Source organism: Chinchilla lanigera, unplaced genomic scaffold (genome assembly GCF_000276665.1).
Source record: "Chinchilla lanigera isolate Chin_1 unplaced genomic scaffold, ChiLan1.0 scaffold00055, whole genome shotgun sequence".
Taxonomy (NCBI): domain Eukaryota; kingdom Metazoa; phylum Chordata; class Mammalia; order Rodentia; family Chinchillidae; genus Chinchilla; species Chinchilla lanigera.
Genome location: NW_004955456.1, coordinates 6,891,840 through 6,904,514, shown reverse-complemented (window position 1 = coordinate 6,904,514; position 12,675 = coordinate 6,891,840). Strand labels below are relative to the sequence as shown.

Genomic DNA, 12,675 nt, shown 5'->3' with positions numbered 1-12,675 from the left:
GTAACGACCTTCGTGTTTCCTGTGTAGACCAGCATGTAACTTACTTCTTCTTTCCAGTCCCTGTCCTTCCAGTGTGACGCTGAGCACGAGTGACAGCACCGATGTCCTGGTCATGCTCTAGGCAAAATCCAGCACCCTACCATTCGGACTGACGCTAGATGTAGGCTTCTTGGGGTGTTCTTTATCAAGTTGAGGGAATTCTCCATTCCCCTTTCCCTGAAAGTTTTCATCAAGAATAGATGTGTCTTTTGTTACATTCTTTGTCAGCGTGCATTGCCCTGTAATTCTTACTCTTTACCTAAGCTGTGCTCTGTAGCATTGATATTCAACATTGAACCAGCTGCACTGTGTCCTTGGGGTAAACCCATTCGGGAGGATATGCTGTTCCTGTGCGTGGTTGAATTGCTGGCATCTCCTTCAGGGATCTTACAATCTATGTTCATTGTTGGGTGTGTCTTAGTTCTTCACTGAATCGCCGATGATGGCTGCTTTGAGGTCTTTGTCATTTTCCTGGCCGCTCTGTGTGCTTGTCTTTGCTCAGCCACTGAGCGCCTTAGAGCTGTCAGTGTGACGAGGAGTATTTGTTTATTGGAACCTGGGCATCTGGCAGGTGCTGTGTGAGGCTGTGTTTCTTGTTCACATCTTGTGTTTGGGCTGTTTTTTTCCCTCCCTCCCTCCTTCCCTCTCTTCTTTCATGATTCTAGGGATTGAATCCAGGGCCTTCATGCTGAGCTGCGTCTGCAACTTGCCTATGTGTGTATGTATGTATGTATATATGTATGTATGTATGTATCTATCTATCTATCATCTCTCTCTTCCTCTCCCCGTCCCCCTTCCCCTCCTTCTCGCTCTTTCTCTCTCTCTCTCAGGGCTGGGACTCAAATCCTAGGCCTTTCACTGAGCTGTATTCCCAGACTACTCTCCCCCTTTAAATTTTTTTACAGTTTGAGGCAGGGTCTCACTAAGTTGCTTAATTGTTCAGGCTGTGCTTGAACTTGTGATCTCCTTGCTTCAGGCTCCTAGAGTGCTGCAATTACACATGTGCACCACCACTCTGGCTCCTTTTTTATTTTTTATTACATGGGACCTCATTAATTTGCTCAATTGGCCAGGCTGGGCTGAAACTTTTGGTCCTTCTGCCTCAGCTTCCCAGGAGTGTACCGCTGTGCATGGCTGGGCTGGTTTTCTGTGACATTACTCTGGCAGGGGACAGGGACCCATAGTCTCTTTACTGCCAGGGGGGATGGGAGTCCAGGCTCCACGCTGGACCTCCACTGACCCCCTCCTTATTGCTGGGCAGGAGTGAGGCACTCAGCACAGGAGGAGCAGGGCAGTCCTGTGGTCCCCACTGACCCCACAGGGTGGGAAGGGTGCTTGTAACCAGCAGGTGGAAGTGACAGGCCTGGCTCCCTCTGTGGCCTTCTGTGATTCCACCCAGTGTCAGAAGGGAGGGTGGAGTTCTAGCCTGGTAACTTGGTTTTTGCTGGTGTGGGTGGGGGTGGGGTACGGACCGGAAGCTCAGGGAAGCCACTTCCGTGTCCTTTCTTGGACCCAGGTCGCTGCCGTTCAGTATCTTGATTCTGACTGGAGCCTCTGGGATTTGGGTGGGGCTGGGAGGATGGCGCAGCCCCATCCTCCCGGAAGCCCTGCCTGTGCAGTCCTCGTTCAGATATCTCATTTGTATTAAGCCTGGCACATTTATTGAGTCACACTTTGATCGTCCAGATAAGAGCATTAAGGTTTTAATATTGCCTTCTCGGGACAAGGCGATCCTTGGTATGATCCACGGTCAGTTCCCCTCTGATTTCTGGCTGTGTGTCTTATTTTGCTGATTAGAACTTATCGGCACCATCGTCTGTTCCCGATGTTACTACTTATTGCATTTAGGGCTTTGAAGCCAGGTTGGAGACTGGAGAGTAATCAGGTAACATCTGTATTATGCAAATGAGCTACTTTGTATCAGGTTGCTTTGCTTTAAATCAGGAAGTAGTGCTGGATCTTATCAGATGGCCCTTTGCGTCCAGTGGACAAAAGGTTTGTGCTTTAGTCTTGCTTATCAGCAGGTGGTGGCTTTGGGCATTGTTGCTAATCTAAGGGAGGGAGCTCATGCTGGGACCTCAGTGGGAAGAACAGGCAGCTGTCAGAAACTTCTCAGGGAAGAGACTTAAAGAAGTGAAACAGCTCTCATACACACATCCCCGGGCAAGCATCTTCTGGTGCCGTGGGAGGCCTGATCCAGGAATCCCATAGCAAGCCGGTCTTTTCTTGAGTTCCTTTCCTAGGTCCCTAGTGTGAAGCCTTCCTCCTTGTGAGCCAAGATGGTAGCTAGAGATACAGCCATTGCAGTTGTATTCCGAGCCATGGCATGGGAGAAGGGTAAAAGAAGCTTTAAGGATATCCCGGAAGTGCCCTGTGTTGGTCAGCTTTCCGTCACTGTCATGAAATACCGAGGTAACTTACGAAGAGAAAAGGTCTATTTGGGCTCACAATTTTGGAAGTTCTGGTCTCTGACCGGTTGGCAGTGCACCCTGGCAGGAGTGTGTGCTGGGGCGAAGCAGACCACTCCTTGGCTCCTGTCCAAACCATGGTGCTCCTGCACGGCCTTGGTCTCGTTTGTCCTTGGCTACAGGAGCTGCATGGGAAGCTGGAAGACATGGTGTTCTTTCTAGACCGCCAAGGTCCCTGATAAAAACACGGTGTTTCCCGGGGGGCCTGCAGTGGAGGGGACATCTGCATCACGGCCCCCGATCGCTGTGGCTACCTCTCAGTGCCTGTGCCACAGTGGCCCTTGTGCCCAGCCCTTCCTTCCTTCCCTTGGGATCAACCCCGTGGCCTGGTGGCCCAGATGCCTCTGTCCTGGAGGTCAGGGTCCTTCTGTCTGGACATCCAGCCCCTTGCCTGTGGCTCCGTGTCCCCTGTCCTCACACACCCTGCACAGGGCGGCAGGCAGTGGCGACCAGGAGCCCCAGGCCTCCCTGCTGGAGCAGTGGCTGCACAGTGGCTGCGGCGGCCAGGTGGGTCCCACTGTCTGGGATGGGGACACTGCCTCATGGCCCCTGTGGGTCTCTGAGGGCCCTGCCCAGGGCTGTGCCTGGCTGGTCACCGGAGGAGCCCACGGGTTCTCCCTAAGACCCCGGAAAGCACAGACCCGGCCCTATGCTGCTGCTGTAGGAATGACATCAGGACATCCAAATGATACAGGGGAAATATTATAATTCCCAGCCGGCTACGTATCTGATATGCCAAGTGTGTGTTCCCCAAAATTGAAGAATGAGTTGGAAGGAGCAACGGAGGTTAAGAGCAGGAAATAATTATTGAGGGAAAGCCAGCTCCTGCCTGAGAGGCGCAGGTGTGTTGCCCCTGGGCCCACTTCTCAAAGGAAGTGTATAGAGCGAAATCACAAGGTGGGCATAAGGTGGGACAAAACTGTGGTCAACCAATAAGATTACGAGTACAGCCGCTTAGGTAATGTTGATCCAGTGGGGAAGCGGGTCACGCAGCAAGTGTACATGGAAAGAACAAGGACCTTTCAGGAAGAGATGCGTCTGTAGGTCCTGGTCACCCACTTGGGTGACTGATCCCTCAGGGACGTATGCAGGTGTGGTCATTCCATCTTTGTCTTGAGGCCTGGCCTTCAACGAGTGCACCTCCAGCCACAGTTGTAGTGTGTCCTCATCTTCTGCACTGACTCCTTCGAGGGCCTAGCCCCGACTGACTGCCTATAATATTTCTACCTAACTTACCTGTCCATATACTGCCTTGGGGCCTTTCTAGTGGCTTTGCCTCAGTTTCCCCACCTGGCCAATAGTTTTGGGCAAGTCTGTAAAATTATCCAGAGGCCAGGGTTGCTGATAAGCACAGGGACAGGTTCCCAACCCAGTGTGGTGGGCTGCCCCCGGGGCCCCTTTTGGAGGCCATGTCCAGCCAGGCAGGGGGCTGATGGCCTCAGTGCTGGGTGGAGTGGGCCCAGGCGGGGCCCTGGTGGGAGATGGTGGCATTTGTGCATCTGTGTCCCTGCTCTACAGAGACTCAGCCAGCCCATCCAGCCAGTACCCCTGGCGTGAGCTGGCTCCCTGCTCAGTGTGGTCCAGGTCTGGGCCCTGGGCAGGGTCCGCAGGCCTGGGTGTGGTTCACTGCGCCCAAGGGGGTCTGTGGGCCCTGGCCAGAGCCAGCTCTCCCTCCTGCCCTCATCCAGGAGGGTTGCTGCAAGGGAGAAGAGTGATCCTGCTACCTCATGTGGCCTCCTCTCCCAAACAGGAGCGGCTGCTCATGAGCCTCCTGCCCCGGAATGTTGCCATGGAGATGAAGGAGGACTTCCTCAAGCCCCCTGAGAGGATTTTCCACAAGATTTACATCCAGAGGCACGACAATGTGAGGTAGGGCTGGCAGAGATCTGGCCTAGAAGTGGGCTGGGGGCTGTAGTGTAGATGCATTGGGGGAGCTGGGAGGGGATGGTGGAGGCGGGTGATGGAGGTGGAGGAGTGATGGGGCTAAAAAGGGAGTGATGGAGGTGGGGAGGGAGTGGGATAATGATGGACGTGGACAGGGGGTGGGGCAGGCAGGGTGTGTGTGGGAGATCACAGTAGTTCGGGAGGAGAGGGCAAGTATGGTCAGAATGCCCAGGTGAGCAGTTACCTGGCAGGGAAGCTGGTCCCTACGGAGGAGCTGTGGCTTTTTAGGTGACACATCCTGTCATTCTTGTTCCCATTTCCTACTGCAGTGCCCTTGCACTGCCTCTGTTGACTACAGAGGGTCAGAACTCTGTCTCTAAAGTGTGTTGGGTGGGGATTTGCCCATGTCTGAGTAACTGTTAAGCTCATGTTCGTTGCTCCCAGCTCTGGGATGGGCCTGCCCTTCTTCCGTACCCTTTTCATCTCGTGACAGCCCGAAGAGGCAGGGACTGTTGTCTCCATTTTATGGGTGGGGCCGCTGAATCCTCAGCATGAACTAACTTGCTGGAGACACTCTGTGGGTTTGCATTTCTGATTTTAAAATTCTGTTAGAAGTATTTATCTTATTACATCATACATATATTTTTTAAAATAGTGCGTGGTGAAGTGTAACATGCTTAGAATACTTGAGAGCCAGCTGCTTGGGACTGCCTATGCATGACTGTCACCAAGACAAGGGATGGTGTGGGTAGACCCCGGGCACGTTTCTTTGCTGGCTTGGTGGAGGGTGTCAGGTCTCCCTGGCACTGAGGCCCTGGAGACGCAAAAGAATAAGAAAGACCTGTCCTACGCCTAGTACCACAGGCTGGGCTCCTGTGAGCTGGAACTGTGCATCAGAAGTGAACTGAGGTTTGTGGGCCATCAGCGCATGAGTAGACCCCCGTGTGCTGAGCCAGTATGGGTAATGGCCCTGGCTGGGAGCCCATAGGGATTGCCCTGAGCTTATGCATGAACTTTTCCTCCCCGCTGTCATGCTGCTGTGGAAACCATTGTCATCCTCCTGCAGAGAAGGATGCTGAAGTGTGTGGGGTGCGGGCCTGGGTGTTTGGGAGGGAGCAGAAGAGCAGCATTCAAGCCTGGGGTGGCTCCAGAAGTAGTGCTCAGAACCTCTTTGCTAAATACTCAGTTCTGACTGGCGTGGCGGTGGTAATGCCTCGTCAGCATTACCTCCTCCATTCTGTAACTGAGGGCCCGGAGGACTTTTCTGGTGAATCTTGTGTGCAGGATTCCCTGGCCAGTGACTCAGGGCTGAGGCTGGACCTAGGACTAGGACCGGGTGACACTAGCATTTACCTTGTCTCCACACACCTCCTGCGTCTTGTTACTGGGTAAGGACATGGCATAGTGACCCTGCTCTCTGCTGAGAACGGACCACCAGTGTGGTCCAGGGAGGACCTTGAGTGCGCTGGAACCTCTGCACACTTCAGGAGCACGTTGGACTCAGGGGCCTCCTGGTGACATGAGCAGGTAGACACCAGTGACTTCCCCCAGCTCAGCACAGAGTGAGAAGATGAAAAATCCCAGCTTCACTTCTGCCTGGGAGGGGAAGCCTGGTCAGTGTGACCAGTTCTTCAGCTTCCCTGGGGCTGCCCGAAGAGTGAGATCTATCTCTCCAGTCCTGGATTTCTGAGGAGTGTGTGCTGAGAGCTGCCATAGCCTTCACCTCAGTGCCCAGCACAGACTGGGCAGACAGAAACCAGAGCTGTCTGCTCTTGCCTGGGGAGAGACAGTTGGTAAAGGCCCAGAATCTCTGGCTGGGGTGGTTACTGGGCACCTCCCCTGCTTGCAGCAGACTCTGACGCCTGGGTACGGTTCCTGCTGTCTGCACTCTGCAGACATCAACAGAGAGTCAAGGAAAACAAAGAACCACGCTGAGATGCTGCAGACAAAGGCATATGATGAATCTCCAGAAACAGACCCCAGTGACACACACTTAGTTGGATGCCTTGACGGAGAATTAAAAGAAACTCTCAAAAAGTTCTTGCTGCTTCAGAAGAATGATTCACGAACAAAGAGAGCTTCAACAAAGCAGTAGAAAATGTACACAAATGACAGAAATCATAGAGCTGAAGACCACAGCAACTGAACTAAAAAACTTACTAGAGGAGAATAAAGGATCCAAGCAGAATAAAGGATCAATGAGCTGGAAGATCGGTCCCTAGAGATAATTCAGTCAAGAGGATCAACAGGAGAAAAAACAATGGAAAAGAATGAAGAAAGCTTAAGGGAATGACCACAGATCCCCAAAATGCCCCGTGTGGGAGGTGCTGAAGGAGAAGTGAGAAAAAACCAGACAGCTTGTTTGCCAAGAGCCAAGGGAGAAGAAAGCAGAGGAATGATGGTGAGAGAATAGTTTAGGTTTGGGGTTTTGGATTAGGGTTATGGTTGGAGTTAGTATTTAGGGTTTAGTGTTTCGGGTTAGGGTTTAGTGTTTAGAGTTAGGTTTAGGTTAACCCTACTTTTAGTCATGCAACTGCGTAAGTTTGGAGATCTAATGTACAATACAGCGATGGGAGTTAACAGTCATGTGTACTTGAAATTTGCCAAGAGGATAAATCTTAAGTTTAATCTTCTCACTCTGCAGAGACTGGTGACTATGCAAATATGATTGATATGGTAATTCGCTTGATTGTGATACTCACTTCATGATATGCTTACGAGGCGTGCATATCAAAGCATCAAGTTGTACACCACATGCACAGTTTTCACGCAGTGATATTGCATAAAGCCTTCAAGGAAATAAAGGGTAGCGTAGACATAAAATGGAATACTTTTCACCTTTTAAAAAGTAGGAAATTCTGTAATATAAGACGATATAGTAAAAGTGGAGGGCATAAGCCAAGTAAAATAAGCCCATCACCAAGAAACAAATACTGCATGATTCTGCCTTTGTGAGGTATTTAAAGCTGAGGGATTCATAGGTCATTGATCCTTTATTCTGCTTGAGTTCTTTATTCACCTCTAGTGAGTTTTGCAGTTCAGTTTTTGTGGGTGACCTATGGCTTCCAGGGAAGGGGAGGGGGACATGAGCAGGATACTAATGAAGGGCCAAAAAGTTTCAAACTGGATGAGTAAGCTCTAGAGATCGTTCTACAAGATTACACCAGTAATGGATAATAACAGTATACATTTTTTTTTTTAAATTAAGAGACTTGATCTCGGGTTCTTACCAGAAAGGAATTGTTTTAAGATGTCTCCAGGGGTTGCAGCTGGACTTGGTGTGTGGATGGCTAAGTGCCTTCCTCAGCTTGCCTCAGTGTGCGTGCGCACACACACACACAGTGCAGGTGTGGGGAGTTACTACATTTTTCTCCTTGAAAATATCCACCCGCTTCCCTGGCTGGCTTCCTGGTCCCCAAAAGCTGCTGGGATGCTGCTTTGTGTGCAGGCCCAAGGGTCTGAGACACCAAGGAAACTCTCTGCCCTGTGGCTCACGGTGTTGGCTCCGCCTTGCCCCTTGGCCACCCGTCAGAAGCTGTTGAGATGTTTTTCCTGTATCCCAGATATGAGCATCTCTTGCACTTGTGACCATCCTCCTTGGATTCTTGCGCAGTGGGGCTGATGTTTGAACTCCATGTGGCATTCACAGTCCATAGTGGGCAGATGTCACCTGGGTGGTGGACGAAGTATGTCTGAAAACCCTCACCTCCGAGGACACACCAGCAGTGCAGGAAGAAGTTGTCAGAACTCTGGAAATGAACTGAAGTCTTGCACCACCCCAGGGACATTGAGCTTTTTATCTTGCCCCATTCCCATCCTCCTGTCCCCTCAGCTCTGTGGTAGCTTCGGAAACCAGTGATCAGCACAGTGAGCATCAGTAAGCTGGCCCACACTGGAGCGGGTTGGGGTGGGGCTGGTGCTATCTCAAAGCTCTGCTCACAGTGAGTTATCATTGTCTGGCCTGTCTGGAACTTCCCTGGAAAACCCCGCTCATCACACTTGCCCTCTCTGGACCTGACTCAGAGCCTGGTGTGGCTGCCTTTGCACAGAACACCTGTGGGAAGCACTCCATGCCAGTGTTTTAACCTCATGGCTGCCTTGGGTGTTGGCGACAGTTTAGGCACACAGAATCACCAAATAAATGTAAAGAAAAGCTCGGGAGTGAGCTGTACCAGTGTGCTTTTGAAGGCTCTGGAAGTAATTCTGGGAATTTCAGAGGACCAAGGGTAGGCAGAATTAGTTCAGAAAAGTCACGAAGCCGACAAGATCAAAATTAAAGAGCAACAACCATGATCCCTGGAGTGTGTGTGTGGGGTGATCTGCTCTCTAGAGTCGCTGCATAGTATCATTCAGTTCTCAATAGAAGTGTGTTGGAGATGGAAAATAAAAAAATATGACTAATACTCAGGACAGAGAGCAGTGAATAGTCTGTTCCTGAGGAAGCTTAGACATTGGACTTCATGGGCAAAGACTTTAAATCAGCTGTTCTAAATGTGTTTAGAGAACAAACTGTGTCCACATCATTAAAATAAAGTGTTGTGGGCTGGATCTAGAATGTTCCCCCGTAGCCTCACACACTCAGAGGCAGGGCTTTTGGAAGGTGATTGGGTGATGTGGGTGCTGTAGCTGAGTGGACTGTTAGGAAGTGAACCTGGTTGGCAGAGCTGAGTCACTGGAGGCGTGGCCTGGAAGAGTTCATCTCCCTTCCCACCTCCTCCCTTTTCTCTCTGCTTCCTGGCTTCCATGATGTGAGCAGCTGTCCTCCACTCAGGCCTTTCCACTTTGCCTTTTTTGTGTTTAAGCCAAACATGGGCTGAAACTTCTAAAACCGTGAGCCAAAATAAATCTCTCCCCCTTTAGTTGGGGGTGTTGGGCCTTTTGGACCAGTGACAAGGAAAATGACTACACCAGAAACCTTGAGGATAACTTCTCATTAAACAGAGAATATCAATGGAGAGCATAAATTATTTAAGGAACCAATTAATGAAACTGAAACTCCAAATTTGGAAAGTACAATAAATGAAGTAAAAAATCCGCTAGAGGGCTCAGCAGCCAAGTGCAGTGGCAGAAAAAGAACCAGGGAACTTGCAGATCAGTTCATGGAGATTTTGTAGTCTGAAGAATGGAATGAAGAAAAGGGTGAAAGAAATTAAGAGAAGTCCAAAGCTCATGGGACACCATCAAGTCCCAGAGGAGAGGGAGAGGAAGAAGCAGAGGAATGTCAGGAGGAATGAGGGCCACAAAGGCCTGTTTTTCAAAAACATTAACTTCCACACCCAAGAAGTTCACAGCTCTCCAAGGTGAATGAGCTCCAAGAAGCCCACAGCAAGACACATGTGCACCAAACAGACTCGAAGGTGCGGAGATCACCTTTCCAGCAGCAAGATAAAACAACTCTACACTAATGAGCAGCTTCATTATCCCTAGTGGCTGGTTTCTTGTCAGAAACCCAGGAGGCCAGAAGTGGACAGTGTATTCAAAGGCTGAGAAAAAAGGAAAAGAATTCTGTATCTGGTCAAGCTCACAGGAGCAGTACGCGCTGTTCCCTTGCTTGGGATCCTGTCGTCCTGGTGTCTGTGTACCTGCTGCCTTCCTGGGACCCCGTCATCCTGGTTTCCACGTGCCTGTCACTTCCTGTCTTGCAGAAGTCACCTCACGCTTTTATGGAACAGGACACACAATGGTACATCCATCTCCTCTGCTTCAGTGACAGACTGTTGCATGTGCCACCTTTGACTTACATTAACTGTCCCCCTGCTTTGAATAGAGCAGACACCTCCTGAGGGCAGTGATGTGCATTTGAATCTTTTCTTCACTGCAAAGTCGCAGATGTCCAGAACAGCACTAGCACATCCACCCCTTGGAAACACTTGGCAGATGAGCAAGTGGAGGAGCAGGAGAATGATAAACCTTGTACACAAATCTGAACAGTGGCTAAGCTGTCAGTAGGCTCCACATGGATGCTCACTTTATTCTCCTCTTACAGAGGAAGGGTTGGGCCTGAGCAAGAACTAGACATGTGACCCGAGTGCGTCGGTTGTAGCTGGTAACACCAGGCGGTCCCCCAGGGTCCAGCTCCAAGCCCCTGCTTCTTCTTGTCCCTCCTGGGTTGGCTCTTCCTGGGTGACACCCTCTGTTGTCCATACAGTGCTGGCCTCCTGTTACTTGGTGTCTACGATTTCCCTGGAGGAGTGCTGGGGGGTCTAGACTTAGGAAGTTTCAGGGTTAAAGAGCCAAGAACACCTGGAATGAAGGTGAATAAATGATCAAGACCATATTTTAAAATATTTTAAGATCTATCTTGGGCTGGGAGTGTAGCTCAGTGGTAGGGCATTTGCCTGGTATCAGTACCCAGCACTGGAGATGGTGTGGACAGGCTCGCTGCTTCTGCACGGTACTCCTGGCCACCGCCATCTCATCTGGCCTCTGGGAAGGGGGCAGGGCTAGCGACAGCAGATTGTATCTCCCTGTGCAGTGTGAAGGGTCTGCATTGGACGAGGGCTCTGAATGTCCCAGGGGCTTATGCGAGGCTTAGGTGACCAGGAGGAGTGTCCTCGTCCTATGGGTGCACTGACCCTCAGCCTTCTCCCTATGAGACAAGAACAAGAAAGCCTTTGTCTCCAGCCTGTGCTGTGTAGTGAGATGCTGCATTCTAACGGGGCTGGCGAGTGGGGATGTTTGCAAGTCCGGGTCATCATTCCTCAGGGATCCTCTGTCTTTCTGTCCCTCACAGCATCCTGTTTGCAGACATCGTAGGCTTCACAGGCTTGGCGTCCCAGTGCACGGCGCAGGAGCTGGTGAAACTGCTCAATGAGCTCTTCGGCAAGTTTGACGAGTTAGCCACGGTAAGGCAGCCCTGTCATGTGCTGGAGTGAGGCCATGCCAGGCCTTGTCCGTGGCCTGCTTTGTGCTGGAGTTTGGGACAGGGGACCCCAGCTGCAGAAGGCCACAGAGCACCCTGGGCCAAGGGAGGGCACGTTCACTGAGTGACATCCATATTCTGGCTGTCACTTCTGCTGCCCACGGCATGTATAGGGTAAATTGCACTGCCCACTGCAGTCCTGAGGTCAGGGCTGGGAGTGGGCCTTGATGCCCTGCAGTGGAAGCCCCCAGAGCTTGTTCATCCAGCATGTCCTACCTAGAACCAGGATGACTGGCGTGGCTCGGGAAAGCTCCTGTCCTGGCAGTAGAGAACGGGTAGGGCTTGCTGGGGGACTTCCTTGAACCCTGGCTCCCAAGGTGTGCACGGGATGAGCGCCTGTCCCTCTTTCTCCCCCGGCCTCACTCCAGGAAGGGCAAAGTTGCTGAGGTCAGTGGTGCACCAGCCCCGTGGAAAATCGGCCCTGTTCTCGCTGGCTGGTATGGAGGCACCTGGGAGAAGGCGAGGAGGGAGGCTCCCCCGTGAAGGAGGGGAGAGGGCGGGTCGTGTCCCCGTGCAGCAGCACAGAGCCGAGGGGCAGCAGAGCACAGGGCAGGCTGGGCCGGGCAGGGCCAGGTGGAGGTCACCTGGGCCGAGGCTGCCCGCCTCGTGTCTCCGGGGCGGTTTTGCTGTCTGACTGCAGGTGGGAGCGCGGGGTGGGTGGGGGGCTGCTGCGGACTCATGGGGTATTGCGAGAGACGAGGAGAGGGTGGTGTGGGTCTTTGGATGCTGTGTCCCGCAGTGTGGAGATCCGATAGTGAAGTTGCTGTCTACCTTCCTGCTGGCGTGGTTAGAGAGAAGTCCTTTCTCCTGGGGTACCCCATGGGTATCCTGGGACTCTATTTGGGAAAGACTGCACCTTCTTCCTAAGGAGGAGAGGAGGGGGCTGGTTCTCTGCTGCGGGGCTGCGCTTTCTGGCCGAGATGTTTCTCTGGCACTCAGGGCTGGCTGGCTGAAGTTCTGATGGCTTTGTCTGGTGTCCCCTGGGCTTGTGCCTGTGGACTGCGTCCTCGGCTCTTCCTGCTCAGTGCCGAGGAGCTCTCGCTCTGTGTGAAGCCTCCTCACGGGAGCGCATGGGCTCCTCTTGGGTCTGAGTGCCAGTACTGGGATGCAGGGTGGACCTGTGAAGTCACACAGGCCGAGAGGTCACACACAGCTGCAGTCCAGACCCCTTCTCTTTGGAAAGGTCCCTGTAGGAAGTTAGATAAACCAACAGTGTATTTGCATAGTCTCCGTCTAGCTGGCGGTTTCCATCCCGACTTAGCCACCATCCATGTTACCAGCGGGGATGGTATCTTTCACCTTTCACACACTCGTTGGACACTTGTTAGATTTGCACTGGGTCTCCTACCCATGTTTATTTTT

At 51.8% G+C, this 12,675-nt stretch overlaps 1 protein-coding gene across 1 annotated transcript in view; it reads left to right on the top strand.

Annotated features, from left to right (window-relative positions):
- Adcy1 (adenylate cyclase 1 (brain)) overlaps positions 1–12,675 on the top strand; it is a gene marked incomplete at its 5' end in the record, with an annotated part of 96,999 nt that overhangs the window by 26,476 nt on the left and 57,848 nt on the right. The window contains 2 exon segments of the mRNA XM_005396644.2: positions 4,258–4,376; positions 11,125–11,236. Coding sequence (XP_005396701.1) covers positions 4,258–4,376; positions 11,125–11,236 — 231 coding nt within the window.